Here is a 25,334-nt window from a genome sequence, read left to right as displayed (position 1 = left end):
CACAGGAGGAATACAAAAGCCTCTTCAGGAAAAGGTTACGGCGATGAAGCCCATAAATAAACCCGTGAAAGGAGGCAGATTATGCCTTCAACCAACCATACAGGAACCAGGAAGTGAGCGGTGATCCGCAAGAACCAGAGAAAAACAGAGCCAACCTCCCCGATGCCCCGAAGACCCGCTCCAAGCCTTGCTCGCGGTGGGAACCACGGCCACCGTGGAGCAGAGGCCGGAGGCTGCCCAGGCTCCTCGCGCCCTGGTGGGTTGGCACCTTTTAGGATGTGGCTGCAGGGGGCAGCCAGGGCTTTGCCAAGCAAAGGGCGCCAAAGCAAACACCGGGCCGGGGCCTGCGGGCACCTGAGAATCGTAAGGAAGAGGGACAGGAGGCCACGCTCTGTCCTTTCCTGCCGCTGGGCACGGGGTCCGGATTTCCCAGGGACTGTCCGGGGTGCGCCCAGCAGGCCACCTGCCACCCCTGGCGAGGCCTTTGGTGCAGCATAAGCTTCTGGAGGCCACTCTCCTCACACAGGTGTGCGGCTCTGGGAGGTCCCCGCCCGGCTCTGTCAGCCCTTCTAGCCTCGGTTTTCCCATCTGGAAAGTGGGACCCAGGATCTTGCCACCCGACAGCTGAACCCCCAGGAGAAGTTCAATGCCAGACCTGCTCCCTGGGGTGGTCCTCGGAGCAGGCGTGATGCGCTAACTGAAGCCTGCTGCCGTGTCTCAGTCTCCAGGGCGGTCTGCAAGCATCGCCTGGTTTGGGTGGCCCACGAGCAAAGACCGGCTTCACGTGTGAGACGGAAACCCAGCTGCTCTGACTCGAGGACGTGGCCTCCTGGTCCACAGGGACCAAACATTGACTCTGGGGCCTTCACGTCTGTTGAGCTCCGACCCATGTGATGGGGGGGTGAGGGTGGGGCAAGGATGAGGCAGAATCAGGGACCAGAAGGGACTCAGAGGGCCAGCCAGTTCAAGGGCCTTAACAGCTGTTTAAAATTGCACACAAGCCCGGCCGGTGTGGCTCAGTGGTTGAGCGTCAACATACGAACCAGGAGGTCACTGTTCGATTCCTAGTCAGGGCACATGCCCAGGATTGCGGGCTTGATTCCCAGTAGGGGGTGTGCAGGAGCCAGCCGATCAATGGTTCTCTCTCATTGATGTTTCTATCTCTCCCTCCCTCTCCCTTCCTCTCTGAACTCAATACAAATAAATTAAAAAAAAAAAATCCCACCTGGAACCCTACAGAGAGGTTGGGTAGGGAGAGTCCTTACTGGTGGTCTGTGATGGGGGCAAGCTAACGTGTCAGAACGCAAGGGGATGGCCACTACACTCGAGTCCTGGCTCTGATGTCCCTCCCCGAGGAAAGCCAAGGTGTCCAGGCTCCTCTCAAAGCTGGGCCTGCAGATCTCGCCACGGATCCCACAGCTCCAACGTGGGGTTGCATGGGAACCAGACAAAATCACCGATAGGCGACCATGTTGGAGCCATGAAGATGGCGATTTCATACAGTTCAACCTAAGAGACCACACTTGTGATGGAGTCCACGCCATCTCGGAGGTGGATGGTGGGGTGGGGGGTGGGGGTGGGCCTGGCTACCATCGGCCAGCAGAGGCCAAGGCACGGCCAAGGTCAGGGATGGATGGCCCCGGGGGGCATTTGCAAAGAGGACAGAGGAGCTCCTGGCAGGGCTGAGGGAGCCCCCGTATTTAGCAATATCATATCTGGGCTGTGAAATGATTAAGTGATACCCCACATAGGAAGGCCCTGGGGTGTCCCGCCACACTGCAACCCAGTCCTTCATCAGGGGGAGGGGGCGTTTCCCCCCCTTTTCTTTCTTTCTTGTGAACATCAGGAGATTAAGTGATACCCCACGTAGGAAGGCCCTTGTCAAGCAGCTAACGTGGGCTTCCCCATTGGCCTATCTCTGCACTCTGGGGGTGCACACATGTCCCTCGTGGGGAGGGGAGTTGAGGACCTCGAAGGGAAGTGCGGCCGGAGGACCTGGGGCAGACGTGGGGAGACGTGTCCGGACTAACTCTTTCCCAAATACTCTCGTGGCCAATACATCTCAGGAGTCAGGAGGTCGGGGGGTGGGGGAGTGAGGAGCCTTGGGGTTGTGCATCACCCCCGCCCCGAGACTCTGAGTCTCCATCCAGGCAAGGCACAGTGAGCAGCCCCTGGGGACCCCGTGCCTGGCCCCACTTTGCCGGCTCTGGCTCTTGCCTGGGCAGAGCGGGTTCCCTTTCCCAAACCCAGCATGTGCTCGCTCACAACCCGCCCCGTGGGTCGCTCACCGATGTCTTTGGCCCTGACGGCCACCGGCCTGCGCAGCTCGGTGACGAACTTTTTGGCATCCAGGCGGATCTCGATGATGTTATTCAGCAGCGCGAACAGCGGGGCGAGGGGGAAGGACGCCACGAACAAGGTGACAAAGCCAAACTGGATGACTGCAGAGAGAGGGAGCCATCAGCTTCCCACACGGGAGGGGGTGCCCCCGCCCCAGGAGCCCCGGGAGCTGACCACTGGCGTTCTGCCTCCCGAGGAAGAAGGGGACCAGGGAGTGTGACTCTTGAACCATGGGCCCAGCTCGTCCATAAGTCCTCATTTATCACATGTTTAATCTTCAAAAATAACACAAAATTATACTGAATGTAAACTGTAATTGAAAAGTAAAAAAGAGAAATCAATAATCAATGATGGGAAAAAGGCCCCATGAGTATCAGGGCCCAGCCTTGGCCATCGTGCCTGGGCTAGAAGGACCTCGCATGGGCCCCTAAGCTCCCATCGGCCAGAGGTTCCTGCACTTGGGGGGCCTGCAGTGTCTCCAAAAGCCCTTGTCACCCGCTTCCATCGGGCCTCGGGGAGCCGGGCAGGGACCAGTGTGCAGGATGATGTCGCCCTGCCTCAGGCCCCTCCCTCTCCCTCCTCATCCTCATCACGGACAGGCCGCCTCTGTGGCTTCTTGGCTGGGGACACTGCAGCCAGCACAGGGCCGGCGACCCCGAGGGGACAGGAAGAGGTTGCTGAGCAGAACCGAGTGGGGCTGCTGGTTCAGGAACTGCACAACAGGACCCGGCCAAGGCACTCGGTGCAGGCGGCGCACAAGGAGGTGACAGGATGCCACGGTGTGCCTGGGCAGCTGAGTGTGGCCACTGCCCCGATGCACAGTGGGTGGGGGCTCCATGTGGCCTCTGGGCCGTACGCTGGTCGGCCTAAAGGCTCTGGGGGTGACGGGGCCCAGGACAGGCTCAGCGTGCGGGCCACGGGCTGCTGAGGCTGAGGCTGTGGGTTCCCCCATCTTGCACTGATGGGCCAGGAATGGGGCCGGGAGGGCAGCTGGAGCCTCGATGGGGCGGGGGCGGGGGCAGGGGTGGGACATTCTCAGCTGGGCCTTTTCCTGCTGGGTGCCCAGCGAGTTGGCCTCGAGGGGGAGGCAGGCAGCGGGTGTGGCGGGGTGCAGAGTGCCCCTGGATGAAGGATGAGGGAAAGGTCTGAAGACTCCTGCAGAGAGCTCCAGAGGGGAGCGCCCGTGGCCACCACCACAGCTTATTTAAAATGCGGGTTCCCTGGCCCATCCCTGGTCTGAGCCGGGCGAGACCTGGGGCTGTGGGTTTTAAAACAAAGCCCTGGGCAAGCGCAGCGGGGCCCTGCTGTGCCGCGGTGAGGCGGTGCGGGGCAGGGCGACCTCGGGCGGAGCTTCCAGCTTTATGGCGAGCCTGCCCTGTGCGCCTGTTGGCCCAGCTGGTCCATAAGTCAATCCCAGCTTTCCAGAGCGGCGTGGGGGTACGGGGGAGCGGGGCGCTCCCTGTGGGCAGGAGGAGCCTGTCCCAGGATCTAATTTCATCAAATCCAGGGGAACGTGGGACTCAACTTCCAGCCATCATGGAAATGAACGTCTGAGAAACGACCTCGTATCTTAGCCCATCACAGGCTGCTTCCCGCCCCCAGGGGTGGGGGCAGGCAGGGGAGGCCTCCTCCCACACCCCATGCTGGGTGGAACAGCCCACTTGCCTCTGGTTCAGCTTGGATTTTATTCCAGGAGGAAATAGAGAATGTCCTCCAAACACAACACTGTTTCCTTATATTCCAAGCCTCCAGATTCTTTTCCTTCTGAGTCAATGGCACGGTGCTCCTTGCACCACTGGGAAGCCGGGCGGGACGTACATGGACCAGCTGGGCCAACAGGCGCGCAGGGCAGGCTCGCCATAAAGCAGGAAGCTCCGCCCGAGGTCGCCCTGCCCCGCACCGCCTCACCGCGGCAGAATGGCGTCTGGCTGCCTTTGCCCAGGGGTTTGTTTTAAAACCCACAGCCCCAGGTCTCGGCCCGCACAGACCAGGGATGGGCCAGGGAACCCGCCTTTTAAATAACCTGTCCGTGGTGGCCAGGGGGCTCCCCTCTGAGACCTCCTCCCCCCATCCATTCATTCAGTGAGCACGCACTGAGCGCCCACCGTCCACCTGGGCCTGCTCTAGGTGCAGGGGGCCCGCTAGGAAAGGGACGGGAGGGGACGAGCTGACCATGTCAGAGGGTGGAGGGGAGCCGCTGTGCAGGGAGGGGCTGCCCCCTTTCAACACTGTGGTCAGGGAGACCCTCTGGGGTGGACACTCGGTGCTGAGGCCGGGGGAAGGGAGAGGGGGAGTCGTGCCAGTATTGGGGGAGAGCATTCCTGGCACTGCTCGTGCAAGGGAGGTGGCCATTGTGTCTGGGTGACAGTGGGGAGGCCCGTGCGGCCAGAGCAGAGGGAGGCGGGTGGGGAGGGGTCAGGGAGGCTCCGGGTGGTGGCCACGTGGCCACACCTAACCTCTCCGTCTCCCTCCCTCCGCTCTGAGCATTCCGTGCCACCCCTGGGCACACGGTGGCGCGGCCGTCCCTGGTGAGGAAGGGCCCGCCTCCCTCCACGCCCGCCGGTACTCACTCATCTCCATGTACTCCGGGGTGAGGCCCCCGAACGGCTCCAGCGTGAAGTCCGCCTCGTATCGCTGCTTCTTCTTCATGTGCTCGTCGTGGTCGGCGGGGCTCTGGCGCTTCAGCCGCAGGTAGCGGATGAACTTCTTCATCTTCCTGAAAGCAAGGCCAGGACGCGGTCAGGCTGCCCGGGGGCGGGCTCTGGGGGGCTGCGCGTCTGCACCCCAAGCCACGCTCCTGATTCCCCGAGCCGTCATTTCACACCGAGCTGTCACACCGGCCAGGACTGCTTTGTCCACGGTCCTCTTTGCCCCCAGAGGCAGGGGTCACAGGAAACAGAGGCGCAGGGTGGGCAATGGCCACCTAAAATCACGGGGAGGCCCTGAAGGTGCTGAGGGTCTGGCTGTGCCTAAGTGGACCCGGGAGGGCGGAAAGAGAAGGCAGATCATGGCGCCTTCAGGGCCACGGTTCCTGAAGGATGCTGGGTAAGCAGGCACAGCCTCCACCTGCCAACCACAGGACCTGTCGGTACTCTGCATCCTCAGCCAGTCGGGGAGCAGAGTCCCCGGCCTCCTTCCCATTCCCGGTGGGGTGGCTTCTGCCTAGTCCTCCCCCTCTGTCCTCACCACCTCCCTGTCTGGCATCCCCACACCCCCCACCCCGTCCTGGCCCAGGCCGGACATCAGTCTGCTCCCGGCCCGGCGGTACTCACGGGATGCCGATCTCGAACAGGTTGTTCTGGATGAGCTGCTTGCCCAGCATGATGATGCTGAGCTGGATGCACAGCTCCATCAGGCAGCCGCCCGGGGCACACTGCAGGGAGAGGGAGGGCGCATGAGATCCCACCCACCCCAAGGGCACGGGAGAGAGGACCAGCCCCCAGGGAGGGGAGCTCGGCCCTCGTGGGGTGGGCTGAATGGTGTCCTCCACAAAGCTAGGTCCACGTCCTAATCCCAGAACCTCAGGAGGGGGCCTTATTTAGAAATAGGGTCTTTGCCGACGTGACCAAGTTAGAATGAGGTCACACGGAGCACCGTGGGCTCCCGTCCAATGACTGATGTCCTTACAAGAAGAGAACACGGACCCGCAGAGAAGGCGAGTGAAGCCGGAGGGAGGCAGAGGTCGGAGTGCCGCGTCTATCTGCCAGGGAGCGCCCAGGACTGCCCGTGGCCACGGAAGCCGGGAGAGGCCGGGGAGAGCCCCTCTCCTTTGGAGGAGGGCAGCCCTGCTGACACCTTGGTTTCGGACGGCTGGCCTCCAGAACTGTGAGGGAGTCAATTTCTGTTTGTTTGTTTTTTAAACATTTTAAATGATTTCAGAGAGGAAAGGAGAGGGAGATAAACATCAATGATGAGAGAGGATCATTGATTGCCTGCCTCCTGCACACCCCCTACTGGGGATCGAGCCCACAACCTGGGCATATGCCCTGACCGGGAATCAAACTGTAACCTCCTGGTTCATAGATCGATGTTCAACCACCGAGCCACACCGGCCGGGCAATTTCTGTTGTTTTGAGTCTCCCATCTGCGGTATTTTGTTCTGCCCCCAGGAAGCTAGTGCGCCTGGCCTGCAGGCCGTTGAGCTGGGACCAGGCTCAGGGAGGGAGTGCACGACCAGGATGGGCAACGCTGGGGCTGATCTCGGGCTTCCCCTCCTCCCCCAAGGCCAGCGCCTTGTCCCTCACACCGGCTGCCTGTCCACAGACCCTGCATGGCCACGGCCACGGCCACGGCCATGGCCACGGCAGGCTGGGGTCCCCACAGTTGGGAAGCCACATGGTGAGACAGCCAGCCACCTAATGCCCCTGTCCTTAGGGGGCTTATGTGGCCTTAGGCTGGGGGCCGGTATGATGGTTGAGGAACTTAAACTCATCTGAACAAAGAGAACTCAGGACACCCTGGAAGACCCCCTGAGTACAGAGGACTCCTCTTTGAGTCCCTAGCAAACCTTTTTATATTCTTACCCAAAAGTTTATCTTGCAGAGCCATTCTATCTAATAAAAGAGTAATATGCAAATTGACCGTACTTCCGCTACACCCACAAGCCATGCCCACCAGACAATCAGGAGCAAGTATGCAAATTAACACAACCAAGATGGCAGGAGGCCGGCCTAGGCCTCCACTCAAGGCTACAAAGTTTCAATTATAGAAGATAAATAAATCCCAACAAAAATGGCTGCAGCCATGGAGCTAGCAGGAGGCTTGGCTCTGCTCAAGGATACAGAGTTTCAATTATAGAAGATAAATAAATCCCAGATACCAGGGCCTCTGCTTGGGTTGCTGGGGGGCGTGGCCAGCCTGAAAACCACCACAGGCCCCTCACCCAGGCCACCCCATGCCCCAAGGGAACCCCCACCCTGATCCGGGACACCCTTCAGGGCAAACCAGCTGGCCCCCAACCGTGCACCAGGCCTCTATCCTATTTAATAAAAGAGTAATATGCAAATTGACCATCACTCCAACACACAAGATTGCTGCCCCCATGTGGTCAAAGATGGCTGCCCCCATGTGGACACAAGATGGCCGCCACAAGATGGCCAGCAGGGGAGGGCAGTTAGGGGTGACCAGGCCGGCAGAGGAGGGAAGTTGCGGGTGACTGGGCCTGCAGGGAAGGGCAGTTGGGGGGGACCAGGCCTACAGGGGAGGGAAGTTAGGGGTGACCAGGCCTGCAGGGGAGGGAAGTTAGGGGTGACCAGGCCTGCAGGGGAGGGCAGTTAGGGGCAAACAGGCTGGCAGGGGAGCAGTTAGGCATCAATCAGGTTGGCAGGGGAATGGTTAGGGGGTGATCAGGCTGGCAGGCAGAAGCGGTTAGGGGCAATCAGGAAGGCAGGCAGGCGAGCAGTTGGGAACCAGCAATCCTGGATTTTGAGAGGGATGTCCGACTGCCCATTTAGATCCTACCAGGATCTGGCCTAAACGGGCAGTTGGACATCCCTCAAGGGGTCCCAGATTGGAGAGGGTGCAGGCTGGGCTGAGGGACACCCCCTCCCCCCGTGCACGAATTTTGTGCACCGGGCCTCTAGTTGTTTCATAAAAAAAAAAAAAAAAAGATGATGGCCTTTGCTTTATTCTATTCTACGAAGGCCCGTCACCAACTTCTCCAAACACCGAGGAGTTTGTCAGGGCACCGTCTATGTGAAGGGCACGTCAGAGGAAAGCCCTGGCTGGGCCTTTTGCGGACATCTGTTCCTGTGGGTGAGGCCTGTGTCGGGATGTTCGGAGGCTGGCACTCCAGGGGTTGAACCCCTAGGCTGTGCCCTGGGCAGCCAGATCGCCCTGTACCTGATGTCCACCCCCATCTTCCCTTCCACAGGGTCTTCATCAGGAAGACACTCCCCCTTGTTTTCTGATAAGTGGAATTATTCTGGGGGCTGGAAATGCTGACCTGGTCCCCTGAGACCTGAGCAACCGACAGGCTCAGAAGCCCCAGCTTGGTCTGGGGCCGGGACTCAGCGGCAGAGGACAGCGGGCGCCCTGACCAGACCCGTGGTGGCCCCAGGTCACCAGCATTGTGTTTGGGGGGAAGAGAAGTGGGCATTTCAATGTTAAAGGTAGCCGAGTTTAGTTTTCCTCTCATCTTAACCAAAGAAGAAAAGATTCTTGGTCTAATAGGAAAAGGGAAAAAATCGGCGTCATTGTTGGGTTTCCCTGACTATGAAGAGATGCCCCTTTTAGGGTAATCCTGTACGGACACGCCTAAGATTATCAGAGCCCGGCCACCCCCCGGGATAGGGGCTCCCACAGGAAGGAAGGAGACTGCCCCCGATAAGGAATCGGCCGGGTGCTGAGTGGACAGAATGGAGATGTGATCGGGGGCACGGGAGGCTTGCGAGCTCATTACCTCTTCCATGCGGAAGGACTGGAAGATGTACACGTAGTCGCCAGGGCGCCCCACGAACCTGTAACGGTTGGGAGGCAGTTAGAGAGCAGAGACCCAGCTTGGGGGACCCCCAGGGGAGAGGCGAGCTGAGAGTCCCGAAGGCATAGCCTGGAGTGTATTACATAGGCCTCTCCCTGCCTGTTCCATTGGCTAAAAAATGACCGGGGGATGTTCTGTTGGTCCAGTGTTCCTGTGAGTCCCAAACCCACATGGGGTGAGAAACGTAACAGGAAACATAGTGGCTGAGGGGGGACGGAAGCGGGGAGCCCAGGGGGGGACTAAGCCAAGCTGTCACCCACCATGGCAGGGCCATGGAACCCCAGGGACCTTGCAGGCTGGGGTGTGGTGGTCCCTGAGGCTGCCTCTCAGCTTCCTGTGGGATGTGAGGGCTGGGGGCCTGCTCCATTGTCACGGATGCTCTCAGGGGGCCTGGACCCCTTGGCTGGGCTCTGGGACCCCAGGGTGGGAGGACCCCGAGGGTCTTGTAAATTACAGGATGCTGAGGAGGAGCCTTTGGGAGGGGTTCTGGGATCAGACCTGCCAGCCCCAGCAGGAGGGGTGGTAGGGAGTCTGGTGGAGGGGGTCACAGGCCAGGATGGCTCCAGAGGGTCCAGACACGGGCTCACCCTGTCACCAGCCTGGCACATGGAGCTGGTCAGCAGCGGCACTTCTCACACCTTCTCCCAGGGGCCTCATCCCGAGGCATCTTGACCCACTGTGGAGGCACCTGGCGCTCGCTGCCTGGGGTCCTTATTATCTGGGGTCCCCACTGCCCAGGACCCCTGCTGCCTGGAGTCCCTAATGTTCAGGGACCCCAATGCCCAGGGTCCCTGCTGCCTGGCACCCCCACAGTCACTATAACTCAGCAGCAGTGAGAACCATCCTGACTCTGTCCTGGGCCACGGTGCCCCCCGCCTATGGACACAGGGAGGGGCGCCTCCCACGGGCCTGGCAGCAGCGAGTGGGGGGAAGGCAGCGAGTTTCAGTGGCTGAGGAGGTCCGTACCGGCCTTTGAAGAAAGCCACGTAAAAGATGGGGGTGTAGGAGTTGACGAATTTCAGCAGGAAAGCCTTGAAGATCAGCCTCTCCTCGAAGCTCTTCTCCGTCTTGGGGACCTCTGCAGGGAGGGAGATGCAGGCCGCTGAGTGGCCGGCTGACGGCTCCACGCGGCTCTCAGGGGACGGGGCCAGAGGAGGGAAGGGACCCGCCCGAGGCCCCAGGGCCGGAGGGGCTGCCTGGCTCCAGGGCCGGCCGGGCCGCGTCCCGGACACGGGCACTCACCGATCTTGGTGAGCCACCGGGCTACGCAGCCGTAGACCTCGTCCAGCAGGATGATGACCACCAGGTTGATGATGACCGCGGTGGCTGTGACCGTGACCCGGATGTTGGACCGCACGGCGGGGGAGGAGTTCATGGCTAAGGCGGCGGCTGTGGATATTCTGTAGATGATGACCCCAAGGACGATGGCGAAGGTGACAGCGATCTGCAGAGGAGGAGGGACGCCTCGGCTGGGCCACCTGGGTCTCCCAGACCCCCCCGCTCTGCTCCCCAGCCAGCCCTCGCCACACTCTCGGCTTCCTGTCACTGCACATGCCAGGGGCTCGGTGGCATTAACTCCACAGACACGAACAAGGACTGGTTTCTGTTTTCCAGAAGAGACTGAGGCTCAGATCAGGATCAGATCAGAGCGGTCTGCTGCCAGGCCAGGTCACCCAGCACACAAGTGGGGTTCACCAGGCTGACCACCGGGTGGGGGCTCCTCCCCCCAACCTGGCGATGAGAAGAAGTAGAGACACGCTCTCGGGTGGAGCGATGTTTAAAGGAGGCGGGTGGCGTGTGGGGTGGACAGTCCGATTGGGTCCCTTCTCTCAACCTCCCTGGGGTCACCAACACCCTCTAGCTTGTCCCCAAGAGCGAGCCCCTCCTCTTGCCACACCCCACTGTTGGACTGGGACGTCCCACACAATGCGGGCTGGAGGTTGCCTGGGAGACGGCGGGGGGGGGGGGGGGGCGGGCAGCTGGCTGGGATGACAAGGCTGTTCCGTGTGGCTCTGTCTGTCTGTCTGTCTGTCTGGGTTCCGTTTCCTTTTCCTCAAAGACCCTAACTCAGCCGGGGAGACCCTGTCCTGCCCCAGGGGTGAGGCCACCTGCGAATCCTAGCCCCGAGGACACACTGCGGGCGCAGGCTCCATGCTCTTCCCACTCCCTCCTGGGTTTCCACATCCTCACACATTTACTCCCATTAGGGTGCGGAGGGTGGGCCCCGGCTCTGCTGGGAGGGTGCCGAGAGGCTCCTGGGACAGTCCCGGGGGCCTGGGGGTGCGCTGTGCGCCTGCAGCTTGGTTCACCCCTCGGGACACCGCAGCCATCGGAAGTCTCCTGGCAAAGCTCTTATTTTGAACTCTGGGCCAGTGACTTTGCTTCTGCTGGTGACTAAAGGCTGACCACACCCTGCCCAAGAAATGTCCACGGCCACACCACACCCTGATGAAGGGGTGGCCCCATTTTGAGGTGTGGGTACCGCTCCTTGCCGGCTCTGGGAACAAGGGCTTTCCTCGGAAATCCCTGGCTCCTGCCAAGGGGCCCCTCCCAGGGGAAGGCACCGCCCTGGCCCTGGAGATGGCCCTCGTGCCAGCGTGTGGAGGGGCGGGCAGGCAGGCGGCCGGGCCTGCAGGGTGACTCAGCAAGGCCCCCCCTTTCCCAGGCAGAGGGCTGGCACGTCCCCATGACAGGCAAGCCCCGTGCAGCCTCCTTCCTGGGTGCAGTTCCCCCTGGAAGGAAAGGGCCGCTCGGGCCTGGGGCTGGCTGGTGTGGCCACCCCGGGGTCTCTACACCAGGAACACGGGGCACATCGTAGGTGCTCAACCAGAATCTGTTCCGTGAATGGAGCTCCCGTGGGTGGGACAAAACTTACTGAGTCATTTGACGGGGTGGCCAGGACATCAAGGGCCAGCTCCTTCCCTGCCCACTAGCCTGCCTTTGCTGGGAGTGACAGGGCGCCCCATTTCCCTGCAGACAGGGGGGCCCACGGGAAAGGGTCTGACCAGTGAGATGCAAGCAGAAGTTGTGGTAGGTCTCTGGAAAGCACCTTCAAAGAGGGGCTGCCTCCACGGGCTTGGTCTCCTTTCCCTTGGCCCTGACCCTTCCTCCCGCCTAGAGAGTGGAGGTGATGCCGGGGCTGGAGCAGGAGGCACAGGATGGGTGAGAGGAAGGTCAGAGAGGTCCGTGTCTGGCGGCATTGTGGAGCTGCCAGGCTAGCCCTGCACAGCCCACCTCCTCATTTTTGGTTACGAGGAGCTTAAACGCCCTGCAAGACCATCCAGGAAGTGACATGTAGCCAAGGGCTCCTTGCTGCAGCGCAGAAGGGCCCAGCCAGCCCCCCCACTTCCTGTCGCCCCTGGCTGGTCCTTCTGCAAGGACACTGCCACTTCTCCGCCAGGTGCCTCAGTCTCCTGCTTCCGCATCCCGTCCCCTGTGACGTGAGCCCCAGGGAGGCTCTGGGTAGGGACCACATCATCCTTAGGTGCCCCCCAGAACTAAGCCCAATGTTTGCCCAGAGGGGACACTCACATGCCTTTGGGGCGTGTGCCCCAGGGCCCTCAAGACCAGACCGGCCCGCTCAGAGTCATCTGGATGGCACAACAGCCCCCCCAGCCCCATCAAGTTGGCTCCGGGGATTTCTTTCCATTAGCCGAGATCCCCCTTTAGCATGTGTAAGAGCACGAGGGGAAACTGAGTCCTCACTCGGCCCTGCCCTTATCCCAGCCTGGAAAACCAAGATAAGCCTCTGGCCCCAAGTTCATATGGAACAGCGGGCTCCTGGGGCAGACGGCCCTCATGGCCTGTGGCCCTGTCTCCTGCTGGCTGGCAGCCTGGGGAGAGCGACCGGACCTCCAGGCCTCAGTTTCCTCACCAGCTGCAGGGGTGGTCTCAGGACAGGCAGGTGGTGAGGCCTGAAGGAGATGCTCCCTGTTCGGTGCTCCGGCCAGCTGGGCTCAGGCTCAGCCCTCAAACCCGGGGCCCCTGGGAGCCAGGTCACAGGGTGGGGGCTGGACAAGGGGACAGCCGTTCCTTCAGTGACCACAGGTGGCCCTGACCTCGTGGGGAAGAATGAAAGCCCGGCCGGCCGGGGGAGCCCCATCAGCGTGGGGGGAAAACCCCCTTGGAGAGCTCAGGTGTGGCTGAGTCATTCGAGTCAGCCGGGCCCACCAGCCCGTCACAGCCCCCCAGTCACCTGAGTTGTATCGCCCGGACTTCTGTCCTGTCTGTGCTTATTTAATCTTTTCCTTTAAAAACCTTCCAATTAAAAGGACAATGAGGTACCACCTCCCACCTGCCAGAATGGCTACCATCATTAGATCAACAAGCAACCAGTGCTGGGGAGGATGTGGAGAAAAGGGAACCCCAGTGCACTGCTGGTGGGGGTGCAGACTGGCGCAGCCACTGTGGAGAACCGTGTGGAGTTTCCTCAAAAGATTAAAAATGGAACTGCCTTCTGACCCAGCAACCCCGCTTCTAACACTATGTCCTAAGAAACCAGAAACACCAGTCAGAAAGAAGGTATGCACCCCTATGTTCACAGCAGCACAATTTACAAAAGCTGAGATCTGGAAACAGCCCGCGTGCCCATCAGTAGATGAGTGGATAAAAAAGCTGTGGTACATTTACTCTTACCCTTTGAGACAGCATGGAGGGACCTGGAGAGCATTATGCTAAGCGAAATAAGCCAGTCAGAGAAAGACAAGCATCACGTGATCTCACTCATATGTGGAGTCTAATGAACCAAATAAACTGACGAACAAAATAGACCCAAGACATAGCAGCATGGGACAGGCTGATAAAGCTCAGAGGGAAGGGGAGAAGGCAAGAAAAGATTAACCAAAGAACTTATATGCATATATGCATAACCATGGACACAGACAATAGTGGGGTGAAGGCCTGGGGAGGGGTGGGAGCAGGGTGGAGGGAGTCAGTGGGGTGGGAGGCGGGAAGGGGACATCTGTAATACTTTCAACAATAACGATAAATTAAAAAAAATAAAAACCTCAGTTTTGTCTTAAATAGCATCTGCGAAATCTGGGTCTGGGTGTCACAATGAGAGGGAACCTGGGAAATTATCTCACGGATACCAGGGGACCACTGGGGAACCTCGCTCCTTCCCATTCCAGCGGCACCATCCCAGGAGCATACACCTGCCACAGTGACGGCGGACCCCGGGCTGGGTGTGGGCTCCCCCAGCGTCCTCCCGCCTCGGCCTTCCGGAACTTACCATGAAGACGATGGACATCAAGTTGGTGAAGTAGGCGGGGAACCGGTCTCTCCAGGTCAGCTTCACCTTGTCAGTCTGCAACACGGAACAATGCGGTCACCGTGGGAACCACCCGGGTGGGGAGGCACGCACGCGCACGAGTGTGTGCGTGCGTGTGTGTGTGCACATATGTGCGTGCGCGTGCGTGCATGTGTGCGTGAACTTGGACAACAGAAATACTGAGAAACACCTTAAAAAAAACCATTTACAGTTCGAGTGGATGCAAACGTCTAGTGTTCAAAGAAACAGCTGGGGTCTCATGACCTAGGAAATGATGCCACGGAATGATAGGAGGAACGGTCGTTTACAGTGGGCTTCCTCTGTGTAAGGCAGTAATAGCAACAACAAGCGTGTTAAACACTTTTCTAAGTCAGACCGCCAGACCGGGGAGAAGCGTATTGGACCCATTTCATTGGCTGAAGGTCTCACGTCTAAGGCGAGCCGGTCTAAGGTGCGTTGCCCTCCGCCGCCCAGACCATAATAGTTATTTTCCTTTGCAGAGCAAGTCGAAACAAGCAGCCCACACGGCACGTTCCAATGCTGTTTGCCACGTAGCAGCAGCGGACCGCGGCGACACGCGGCGACAGGCGCCTGGAGGCTCTCTGGGTCGGGAGAAGCCCTACGTAGAAGCCTGTCACCAACCTGGGATGTTTCAAGACTCGGGGTGGGCTTTTCCCATGGGAAACGCACGTGTTCGCACAAGGAATGCTGCCGAGGACACGACCCAGGAGGCCCTCGTTCCGGGACGGGCGACATGCGTGTTAACGAGAAGACGAGACCGCTGGCAGGCAGTGGTGACAAGCACAGTTCACAAGGCCCCCCGCACCCTCCAACCCCCCGCAGCCATAGCCATGCAGTGACACCTCCACACACGTCACAGCTCACCACAGGGTGTGGCAGGAAGGCGAAGAAGCACGAAGGTGAGTGTTAAAAAAAAGACAAAAACCAACACAGAAGTCAGAGTTGGCTGAGGAGGACGCAATGGACTTAGATCGTCGCAAACAGTCACGACTCGCATCGCCCCGACACAGACAAGTACCAATTTCACCCCCGCCATGGCTGTCTTAACCCTCTGCTTCCATTTGTTTGTTGAATCTTCTGGCATTTTCCGGCGCTTCTAAGGGGAGGTGGGAGGGAACAAGAGAGCACCACGGGGTGAGGTGTGACCTTGGCCCAGGCCCCCGTCGCCCCCGTGGTGTGCTTGCCGCCCAGGCTGGTCCATGTTCTGGGCGTTGCAAACCAGCAGGAGCTGGCAGGGACCCCGACCTAACAGCAAGGCTGAGGCCCGGGGGGAGGGGAGCGGCAGACCAGCCTCAGACTGAGACCCCAGCACAGAAGCCCGCGGGGCTCGCAAACGGGCTGCTGTGATTTACAGGGTTCACTTATGCAGAGACGCCAAGCGTGCGGAGCATCCGACGCCAACATAAAGGAGGCCACACCCAGAGTTGTAAGACCAATAAAGGGGTGGATTGTGTTTTCCTAAGTGAATCTGGTGCCTCAGCTGGGGGGAACTAAAACCATAAAGGAGCCGCTGGGAGCCAATGAAATGGAGGAGAAAATAAAGGGTGTGGCCCACCAGGGGCACACAGGGCTTGGGGTCCTCCAACAGCCTGCAGAAATCACCCATACCTTGTTCTCATGTGATCTGAGATCTCTGGTTAAAGCCCAGAGGGGGAGTGACTGGGGGTCTGAGGGGCATACCCACTGTTGGGGCTGGTCAAGTCCCTCGATTTACATGGACATGACATGTGCCACAAAGCCCTTTCCCTTTAGGGGGGAATGCAACACCCATCCCTGCTCATGCTCAGAGGTGCCACCGTGAAGCCATGGCATGGACTGTCCTGGGATGCCGCACTGAGCACGCTGGCATCCACGCCTCTCCCTTCAGGAGGGGAGGCCGAGGCCCAGGAGGGGTAAAGGAGCCGCTCAAGGCCACAGGTTGCTGCTCAGAAGGCACCGTGCATGGGGGTGTCACACCTTCTATTGGTTAAACTGCAGACAATCTCCTGATTTGGGGTGATGGCTCATGCTTTTGTGGTTACATTTTTGCACCCCGAGTCCCGCTCAGACTCTAAGAGTGTGTTTAAAGAGTGCACCCTCTTTGTGACTACAAGAGGACTAAGCTGGATTCTGCTGTCATGGAAACGGGCCCAAGAGGGGGCTTTGGTGCACCCACTTTACCCCCTAGATGGGATGTCGGCGATTGCAACCCCCAGCCACTCGGAACCAGAAAACTCTGTCCATGTGACACAGCGACCAGGAAAGACTGGGGGACTGTCCTGATCAGCCCCGGAGGCTGAGCGTGCGAAGGGGACAGCAGACACTGGAGCTGGGACGAGCATCCGTCCACTGTCCCCGTCCCACAGGCATGATGCGAAGGTCCCCAGCCTCGGTCAGATGCTGACAAGGGCCCAGGGCTCTGCGCGGTCCCGGCCATGTACAAACACCTCCATCGCAAAACAGCCAAGCTCTCTGGAGGCTTGTGCGTGTTCAGGCTGCGCACGTAAGACTGCCAGCTCGAATGACAGGATTGGGGAGAAAGAAAGGCATTTATTATAAGAAGATGATGGCCTCAAGGACATCTCAAAACACCGCCTCTCTCTCTCATCCTCGTTGTCTGCGAGTGGAACAAGGGACTGGCCATTTGCTCAGGGACGCTGGTTGAGCAACCCCCTCCATTTCATCCTTCAACACAGACCACAATGAGGTGGACACAATGAATGTCAAGTGGACTGCGAAAAAGCTGCAAAGCTACCTGGTCCTTGGTGTTAAAATGCTGGCTGAAGTTTGAGGTCACGCTCAGGATAGATCAAGAAGATAGAGCTATAGCAGGTTGGACAAACTACAGCCTATAGCCAAATCTGCCCCCCCCCCCCGCAATTGTTTTTATAAATAAAGTTTTATTGGAACAAATGGGCCAGGCCCATTTGTTTACCTGCTGTCTATGGCTGCTTTCAAGCCATAGTGGCAGAATTGAGCAGTTGTGACAGAGGCCTGCAGAGCCTAAATATTTCTGTCTAGCGGGCCAGCTTGTGATTTACACTGTTGAACATACAGAGCGTTCTGAGCCCTCGTCTACACTGTTGATGAACACACCATGTTTTACTGCTGGGAAAGCCAGAAGCAGTGGCCACCGTACCTCTTTGTTCTTGGATTCTTTCCTAAGTGACTTCTCCAAAACTCGAGCTTCGTACTCAGCTCTGGGATGGTCCTGTGGAAGAAACCAAGTTGGCCGTGTGAATTGTGAGTTTGAGATCCTCACCTTGAGCGCACATGCCAAATTCAGTCCACCCATTCCCCCTGGGCACCCTTTGGGGCCAATTCATAGCTGGCTGTTTTGTACCATTTCCAATTCAGAACTCGCCATGTGCCGTCTGTCCGGGATCTAACCCTTGTTGGGAACCCAGCCCGTTGGGAAGGCCACGGAACCTGGCTCTGGGTGCTGCTGGCAGCGAGTCTGTGCCCGGGGGCCCCCTCTGGAACACCCAGCTGTGAATTGGCCCCGAGAACGTCTACCAGGGGCAGGAGAGACGCAGTAAGATTCAGCAAGCGCGGGCAGACCAGAGGCGCCAGGCCTCGGGGGCGCCCAGAGCAGGTCAGCGAAGGGCACTGGAACGGAAGAACGGGGTTAAGAGAGACCCGAAGGTGGGGAGAAGCGGAGACCCCGCCGGCGGCGGTGGAGGAGCTGCGAGAGGCCTGATGGTAGAAAGAGACAGGTGAGGCGTGAGAAGGTCCCTCTCCCCGGGAGACAGGCTACGGGGAGACAGAGGAGTGACAAAAAGTTCCAAACCTTGACGGCCTCCTTCAGGGAACCAGAAACATAAAAGTGAAAACAAACAAACAAAAAGATTCCGTTACTTGTGCTGTTTTTAAAGAAATAGGCCACGTCCTCTAAACGAAAGACAGTTTTCTTAAGGGCTGGGATGCGGGTGCAGGACACACACGGGCACACGAGGAGCACTTGGGGGTCCGGCACGCACTAGCGACCGTTGTTGCTTTAGGGTGACCAGTGCTGTTGCTTTGGCAGCCTGAGTGATTTCGGGACTTCCCAGGCAAGTGCTGGGCTGTGTTGGTCTCAGCCAAGGGGTACACGGGCTCCTTCTGCTCCCAGGGCCAACGCCGGGAGCTCAGGCTGCATGGAGAGGCTGCCTTTACCCCTCAGATGCACTCCCAAAGGGTCCCTGGTCAGCTATGGGGGTGGGGGAGGGTGATGGGGAGACTTACCTTGCGGACCTCATTCAGTCCCCTGGGGCCTCATGCCCAAGGGCTCCGACTGCCACCCCAAAGTCAAGTGCCGGGGGCGGGGAGCAGGTGAAGAGATCATGGGATGGATCCCCGAGGGGCTGAGCACACAGGACTGGCCCCCTCCCCAACTTTCCCCAACCGCAGGGACATCATGAAAAGGGCATTCTAAATCTTCTTCTAAAATAAGACAAATAAGACGGCGACTGCCTTTTGTCATATTCGCATCTTCCTAACTGGAACAGCGACAAGGAGAGAACCTGCCCAGGGGGAGGTTCCATGCCTGGCTCACTCCTGAAGGGCTGCCTGTCGGAGAACGGGATGCACCTGCTTTGGCGTCGCCATGTGTGAGACGGGATAATGGGGCTCCCCGTGGAAGAGGGTTGAGCTCAGAGGCGGCTAGCGGGTGACCGGTCATGGGGCACTTACTGGTGCGGGGCCCTCCCTGCCCTAAGTGCTTCTTATCCACTGAGACCTCCTCAAACCCCCTAGAGTGAGAACTAGTTCACAATTCGTATTTAAGAAGGGATGACACTGAGGCACAGAGAGGTTAGGCAACTTGGCCTGGGTCACACAGCAAGGGCAGTGCCGAATCAGGATGGAGGCCAGCCGCCTGGCTCCCGAGGTACGCTGCGCCTCTCCCCGCAGACTCCAGTCCCCTCGGCCACCAGCAGCACGGTGAGCACGGAGCCCGCCCCCCAGCTTCCCTGACTGCAGTAGGTTTGGCTGAAGACGAGCGGGCAGACTCAGTGTCAGGAGGGAGCACGTGTGGGGAAAACATAGGGATGCTAAGAAACCAAGGGGGAGAGTTCACGTTCCAGGGAACATGCACGAGAGCTCGCTTTTAAAAGACAAGCTCGGCGTTCTATAAAGTTAAGTGGCGACCAGTGTGGCCACACCTCGCAGTCTGCTCTGTGGGCGGCAGGCGGGGGCACTGCTTTTCCTTGTCTTCCCCACTCCTCCCGCGGGGAATTCCGGCGGGAGCTGCCCATGCGGAGGGCAGCGGCCAGGCTTCTCCGAGGAACCTCGGGAGAGCGTTCTCCGCCGTCCCAGGGGCCCCGGGGCCCTGGCTTGGGAAAGCGGTGATGCGGGCGTCTGGTTTTCCCTCGACTGGGAAAGGCTCGGCTCCCACTTCTCAGCCACGCCCCATGACTGGCACCGGGGAGCGTGGCTTTGGCACCAGGGCAAAGGCTCACAGCCGCTTTTGGGGACCCGGCCTCCTGGGCGGTGGTGATTCCCTCCCAGACTCGCCCGGCCTCCCCTGGATTCGATGAGGTCAGCGTGGTGAGAGCCGTCCCTGACCGCACTGGTGGGTGGTGCGTCCATGTGAGCATGGAGATCAGAAACACTCGACAGACATCAAACGGTCGCCCTGGCAACCGCGGGTGATTCAAACACCAGGGATGTGAACCAGGAAGCAGGCGGGAGCGGCCTTGCCTGGGCCCCAGGGCCTCGGGCGTCCAGGAGCGTCCCCAGGAGCTAACGGGTGGGGGCAGGGGAGGACGCAGTGCCCCCCACTCACCTCCTCCTCCTCGAAGCCTGTGAGGTCCCAGCGGTAGTTGAGGCGCATCTGCTTGCGCTTCCAGTGCTCCATGAAGGTGGCGGCTGCAGGCAGGAGGAAAACCACAAGGTCAGGGCCGAGCAGCCCCGAGACACCGGCTGGCACACAGGCCTTCTTTGCTTCTGCACCGTGTGGTGAGGGAGGGTGACATCGTGCTGGGCCAGGAACGTCACGGGAATGAACCCTTTCCGCCCCCCCGCCCACCCTGAGGCAGAGACGGCCACTTTCCCCATTTACAGATGAAGAAACGGAGGCACATGGAAGTCAGGTCCTGGCCAAGGTTACCCATCCAGCCAGCGAGGGGCCAGCCCAGGCTGGTCCCAGAGCCTGGGCTCTTAACCGCCCCGTTCCATCGATCTCGGGGACCCCCCCCCCCCCCCAGGTCACAGGTGGAGCTCCTGTGGTCAGAAAGCGTGAGGGGAGAGCCACGGCCACGCACTCAAGCTTCAAACCCACGCAGGTGGTCTGGCTGCTGAGCTGCGCTCTTCGGCGCGGCCTCCTGCTTCGCATCCCCAACAGACTAAGCATAGGTCAAACGCCGCCTCCTCCGGGGAGCCCCCGATCCTCCTCCTCAGTGTCAGAAGGAAACTAACTCCTCCTGGGGCCTCTCCTGCTCACAGTGTCCACACTGCCCTCCATTACGATCCCCGTCCCATGTCAAGGGGCCCTTCTAGCGTCAGGGGCAGGGGTGGGGCCTTATTCCCCTGGGTCCCCGGCACCCGACACAGACAGGAGCTCAAGGGTGCTCACTGAATGAGCGAACAGCTTTCATGAGCACACAGCTTGCAACTGGAGAGGCAACTGGCTGCACCCTTTACCCTTAACGCTTCTCCCCAGGAAGGAAGCTCGGGTGCATGCAAAGGTCGAGCGGTCCCGAGTCAGGCCTATAGGAAGGGCTGTCATGTAAAGTATCCATCAACCCCCCAGGAATCACAGGAGGGAGGTGCTATTCTTATGCACTCGAGGTTTCCAACGACCCCATAAGCTGGGTAGCTCTCCCTGTGTCCCTCCAGCTCAGGGTGACGCAGCCGGGTCACCTGCCCACGCCACGCCGACCCCGGGGAAGGGGTTTCAGTCCTGCCTCTGCCATTTCATTCAAGCAGGGACCATCGCTCTCCGGCTCCTTGGGGCCGGGCTCAAATCAAATCATTCCCTTTGTTCTGCACGAAACCGACAGGCAGTTCAAACCCATGATTATGCCATCATTTCAGAAAACTGATCCTGGAGAACAGCTAAATGGGGCTCCACGTTGCTGTGTGCGACGCCTAATTTGAGGCTTTGAAATGTCCTAAGTTCCAGGCAGCAGGGAGCTGAGGTCTCTGGACCCAGAGTGTCAGCCCCGGGGAAGTCGGACCCCTCCGTGGCGTGGAAGCGAGATTAGGACCGCGGGCTGGCAGCCATTGCCCCGGGGGCACAGCCCGCGCCCCTCCCAGCAGGAACAGGTTTGGGGCCGCTGTCTGTCACTGTGTGAGCAGAAACGTTAGAAGCTGGAGGACGGAAAAGAAAGGACGCAGTGGGCGATGAAGCTGCAGTGGGAGGTGATCTCTGAGGGCAATGAAGAAACACTTGGGCACGGGATTAAGAAACCAGCAGCGGGAGGCCCGGGGACAGAGGGATGGTCCCCCCCGCCCCCTGCACCCCATCCTGTGCGGTGCGGCCGCACAGGGCACACACACCTCTCAGCCCAGCGGGCTCTTTCCCGTGGCTTCTGTCTTGATTCCTAATAACCCCCTTTTCTCCTGCAGTCAGTGCTTCATGGGAGTGGGTTGGCTTTTCTGTTGTCCCCCCCCCCCCCCCCGCCCCGAATGGGAAAGTGTAGACTGAACTTGCTTTTGACTCTCTGACAGACAGGCCCACTTGTCTCCCGGGTGGAAGTGGAGCTGGAGGAGGCTGGGGCAGACCGCGAAACAGATTGCCCTTTTCCCTCCTGGGGAGGAGGGTGGTGGTGGTGGTGGTGGTGGTGGTGGTGGTGCAGATGGAACCATATGTTTCCCCCCCAAGGATGGGCTGTTGGGGAGGGCTGGCCAACACCTTCGAAGGTGTGAAGCAGCACTGCTGTGCGCATAGTAGGTGCTCAATAAAGTAGTGTGAAGGGACCAAGCTGGCGGCAGAGAAGGGGCTGCACCGGATTTACCGGATTTAACCTAAACTTGGTGGTCCTGCCTGGCCGAGCAGTGTTGCTGCCTGAGCGCCCTCACGACCCGCTCTGGGTGAACCTCGGCCCCTCCAGGAGGGCACAGAGCAGGGCTTGGAGCACGCTGGGGTGGAGAGGTGTGACTGGGGCATGGATCTGCCAGGTCTGGTATGAGTCTGTTAGCTGTGTGATCTTGGGCAAGTCACTTAACCTCTCTGGGCTTCAGTGTCCTCATGAGAGAATATGAACAGAGCCTCCCTCCGCTGTGCACTGTGGTGGGGTCACGGAGATAAGCCGTGCAGAGCCTCTGCCAGCGCCTGGCATAGTCAGTCCTCAGCGCAGGCTCTGGAGGGGGAGGCAGGAGTGGTGGGCAGATGAGGAAGCCAGTCCAGCACACATGTGAGCTGGTCCCATCAGGAACGGGCCAGGCGGGTGCTAAGTGTGCTTGGCACCAGAGCTGTGAGTGACACCAGCAGAGGGGGCAGAGCTCAGAGGTGGAGTATTGGAGTGGGGGTGGGGAGCAGACGCTGGGTTCTCATCACCCTTTGCCTCTGATTAGTGGGGTCTGCTTGGGAAAGTTGCCTCAGTGTGTCCATCTGTCAAATGGGGTGATGGAGGTAGTACCAGCACCCCATGTCAAGGGGCCCTGGGGGAATGATGAACCACCTCCCGTGAGGCGCTCAGAGCAGTGCCAGGCCCAGCGGGGCCCAGCTCACTGAAGCTAGCGTTCCTTTCTGAAGGTGCAGTGAAAGGATTCAGAGAGGGCCCCAAGCACAAGGGGAGAGGTCAGATTTGGGCTCTAATTTTTAGAGTCTAGGCTGTTTTCACATTTTCACAAAGCAAATGGGCCTGAAACCGGTGAGCCAGCTGGCAGGACATCACAGCTGGCTCCAGGTATGGCCCCAAGGCCGTCACAATGATGCGCTCGAGGTTTCTAACAGCCCCATAAGCTGGGTACTAGCACCACCTCCACGGCACCAATGGAGACCTGAGGCCCCCAGCGTGGAGGCCACAGAGCTGGGCTCGAAACCCGAGTCTGGCCCGGGAAGGGGCACTATCCTGGTACACGGCCAACCCAGCCGAGTTATCCAATTGGCCCAATGGCTAAGCCGGCGATCTGTGCAGGCTGAGCTCGGCCATGGGGGCGTGCACTGTCACGTGGGCCTTCCAGCTCGGGCAGGGCAACCAGGAGGCCTCAGCCGAGCTTCCTGGGCCCAGGTCAGAGGAGGGGAGTGGGCAGTGAGCTGACCGGTGCTGAGGTCTTGAGGAGGGCCAGGCAGGCTGGGGATGAGGAGCAGCGGGTGGTGGGGGGTGGCGGGGGGAGGGGGGATGGTTCTCCATGGACACTGGATCCAGAGAGGCGGGGGATGGGTGGGGAGGAGTGGAGGGGCCATAGCTCAGGGAGATGGGGGCTCAGTTCCTAGACCTGGCGTTTCAGTGGCTTCCTTCCCTGTGAAAGAGGCACACGGCACCTACAGGGATCTGCAAGGGTCTAAGGCAGTGATGGCGAACCTCTGACACGCGTGTCAGCACTAAATATTTAGTTTTTGGTTTATTAAATACAATTATATATAACAATTATACATTTATGTTATTTAAACTATAAATATCGCGAAATAATGTTTTTTCCTCAAAGTGACACACTACCTGAGTTATGCTCAGTTTTTTGGCCAAGTTTGACACACCAAGCTCAAAAGGTTGCCCATCACTGGTCTAAGGAGACACGTGCCCCAGGCTGGCTCAGGCCGGAGGAATGCAGAGCCAGGCCTCCTGCTCTAAAGCAGCGGCCTCCCCGGGCCAACAGACCCTGGTCCCAGGAGAGAGGCCCTGTTTCTCAGGGCAAAGCACCCTGCTCGGCTTTTCCCCAGGGGTTCCTGGCTGGGTCAGAGTAACTCAGAATGACGGCAGCTGCGACGCAGCGGAGACCCTGGGAACTGCAGGTAAAGCGGGGGGTTATTTCCACGACCTCCCTCCGTGTTCATCCCCGGCATGTGCTGCCTGTGGGCAGTCCCCACGCCACCTGTGCCCCAGTGGCCCGGGGGTGGGGTGGGGGCACGGCGCTCTGCTTACCCCAGAGAGCCATGAAGATGGAGAAGAAGACGGTGGCCGGGTTGTCGAAGAGGTGGCTGGCCCGGGCCGTGGCGCAGGCCGAGCTCATCTTCCAGTAGCTGCAGGTCTTGTCGCACAGCGGGCACATGGTAATGTTGTGGCTCTGGTCACACATCTCCATGCTGGAAGAGAGGGAGCCGCTGAGAGTCCTCCGCTGGCCCACAAGGCCTGCCCGGCCAGGCCGCGGTGCCCCCGGCCAGGCCCTTTAACCTTCTGGAAGATGAGCTCTGGCCTGCCTTGCCCTCCTCCCCACTGACTTGGACAAGATGTGGAGCTCTCAGTGACCCAGGCAGGAGTCACTCCCCAGGAGGGGATGGTCATCCAGGAGAAGCCTGGGGGCGGGGGGATTGCTTTTAGTCTTAAATTTCTGACGCACGACTTTATGCACCGAGTCACAGCTGGCCCACGGCCGTCGGTGGGTGTCTATAAACGTCTGGGGAATGGTTCTCCATTCTGTCCAAATGCATATGAAAGAACTGTGCATGTGCCGTGTGTGCACAGCTCTGTGCTGGGCACGGGGGATGGAAAGCTGCATGGTGACCGAGGCTGCTGGCTCGGAGCAGCTGGAGAGCTGTGCATGCATGTACCTGTGTCTGTGTGTATGTGCGTGTGCGGGAGGGGTGGGTGCATGCCGGTGGCGGGGCAGTGTGCAGCCAGCCAGCTCTGGATTGGAATCTCACCCCACCACTGGGGACCTGTGTGCCCTCGGGCATGTTACTCCAACTCCTTGGGCCTCAGTTTCCCCATCTGCAGTGTGGGGATGCTGAGAGTGAAGAGTGCCCATGTTACTGGGTTGCCAGGAGGATCACACAGAGCGAGCGTGGAGCCCTGGAACAGAGCTGGCACGCGCACACCACACTCCTATTACGGGAATAACCAGGCACCGAACAGCTGCAGTGATTCTGAAAGAAGCCACCTTGAGGGGTCCATCCCTCGCCCCTCCCCGAACTTCCTGTCTTCTGGGGGCCTCTGCTGGGAGGCAGAAGGAACCCATGTGTGAGGGGCCGACACCCCAGGGAGGGCTGGCCGCATCTCTGCCGCTGTGAGCCCTGCGGCTGCCACCGCCTTCCTCCCTGCCAGCCAGACTAAAAGCCTGTTTTCTGCCAGTTTTCAACCCTCCGCCTCTCCCTTCACCACTTTCAGCCAAAATAAAGACAAGGAATGGGATGGCTTGTTCTTGGAGGGGGTAAGAGGGCAGATC

The 25,334-nt window shown here is 59.6% G+C and overlaps 1 protein-coding gene across 4 annotated transcripts in view; it reads right to left on the bottom strand.

Moving 5' to 3' along the window:
• ANO1 (anoctamin 1) overlaps positions 1-25,334 on the bottom strand; it is a 147,552-nt gene that overhangs the window by 9,132 nt on the left and 113,086 nt on the right. For 3 of the 4 annotated variants that reach the window (XM_079788877.1, XM_079788878.1, XM_079788880.1), the window contains exons 13-24: positions 24,095-24,255; positions 19,852-19,934; positions 17,878-17,889; positions 17,227-17,298; positions 15,127-15,204; positions 14,049-14,123; positions 10,061-10,262; positions 9,785-9,896; positions 8,741-8,798; positions 5,613-5,713; positions 4,911-5,056; positions 2,289-2,441 (exon numbers count right to left, since the gene is read on the bottom strand). In XM_079788877.1, the coding sequence (XP_079645003.1) occupies positions 2,289-2,441; positions 4,911-5,056; positions 5,613-5,713; positions 8,741-8,798; positions 9,785-9,896; positions 10,061-10,262; positions 14,049-14,123; positions 15,127-15,204; positions 17,227-17,298; positions 17,878-17,889; positions 19,852-19,934; positions 24,095-24,255 (1,253 nt within the window). The remainder of the gene's footprint in view (positions 1-2,288; positions 2,442-4,910; positions 5,057-5,612; positions 5,714-8,740; positions 8,799-9,784; positions 9,897-10,060; positions 10,263-14,048; positions 14,124-15,126; positions 15,205-17,226; positions 17,299-17,877; positions 17,890-19,851; positions 19,935-24,094; positions 24,256-25,334) is intronic. The other variant, XM_079788879.1, reaches the window with a different exon arrangement.

Source organism: Cnephaeus nilssonii, assembly GCF_951640355.1.
Source record: "Cnephaeus nilssonii genome assembly, chromosome: 13".
NCBI lineage: Eukaryota > Metazoa > Chordata > Mammalia > Chiroptera > Vespertilionidae > Cnephaeus > Cnephaeus nilssonii.
This window is presented reverse-complemented; position numbering and strand designations above follow the sequence as displayed.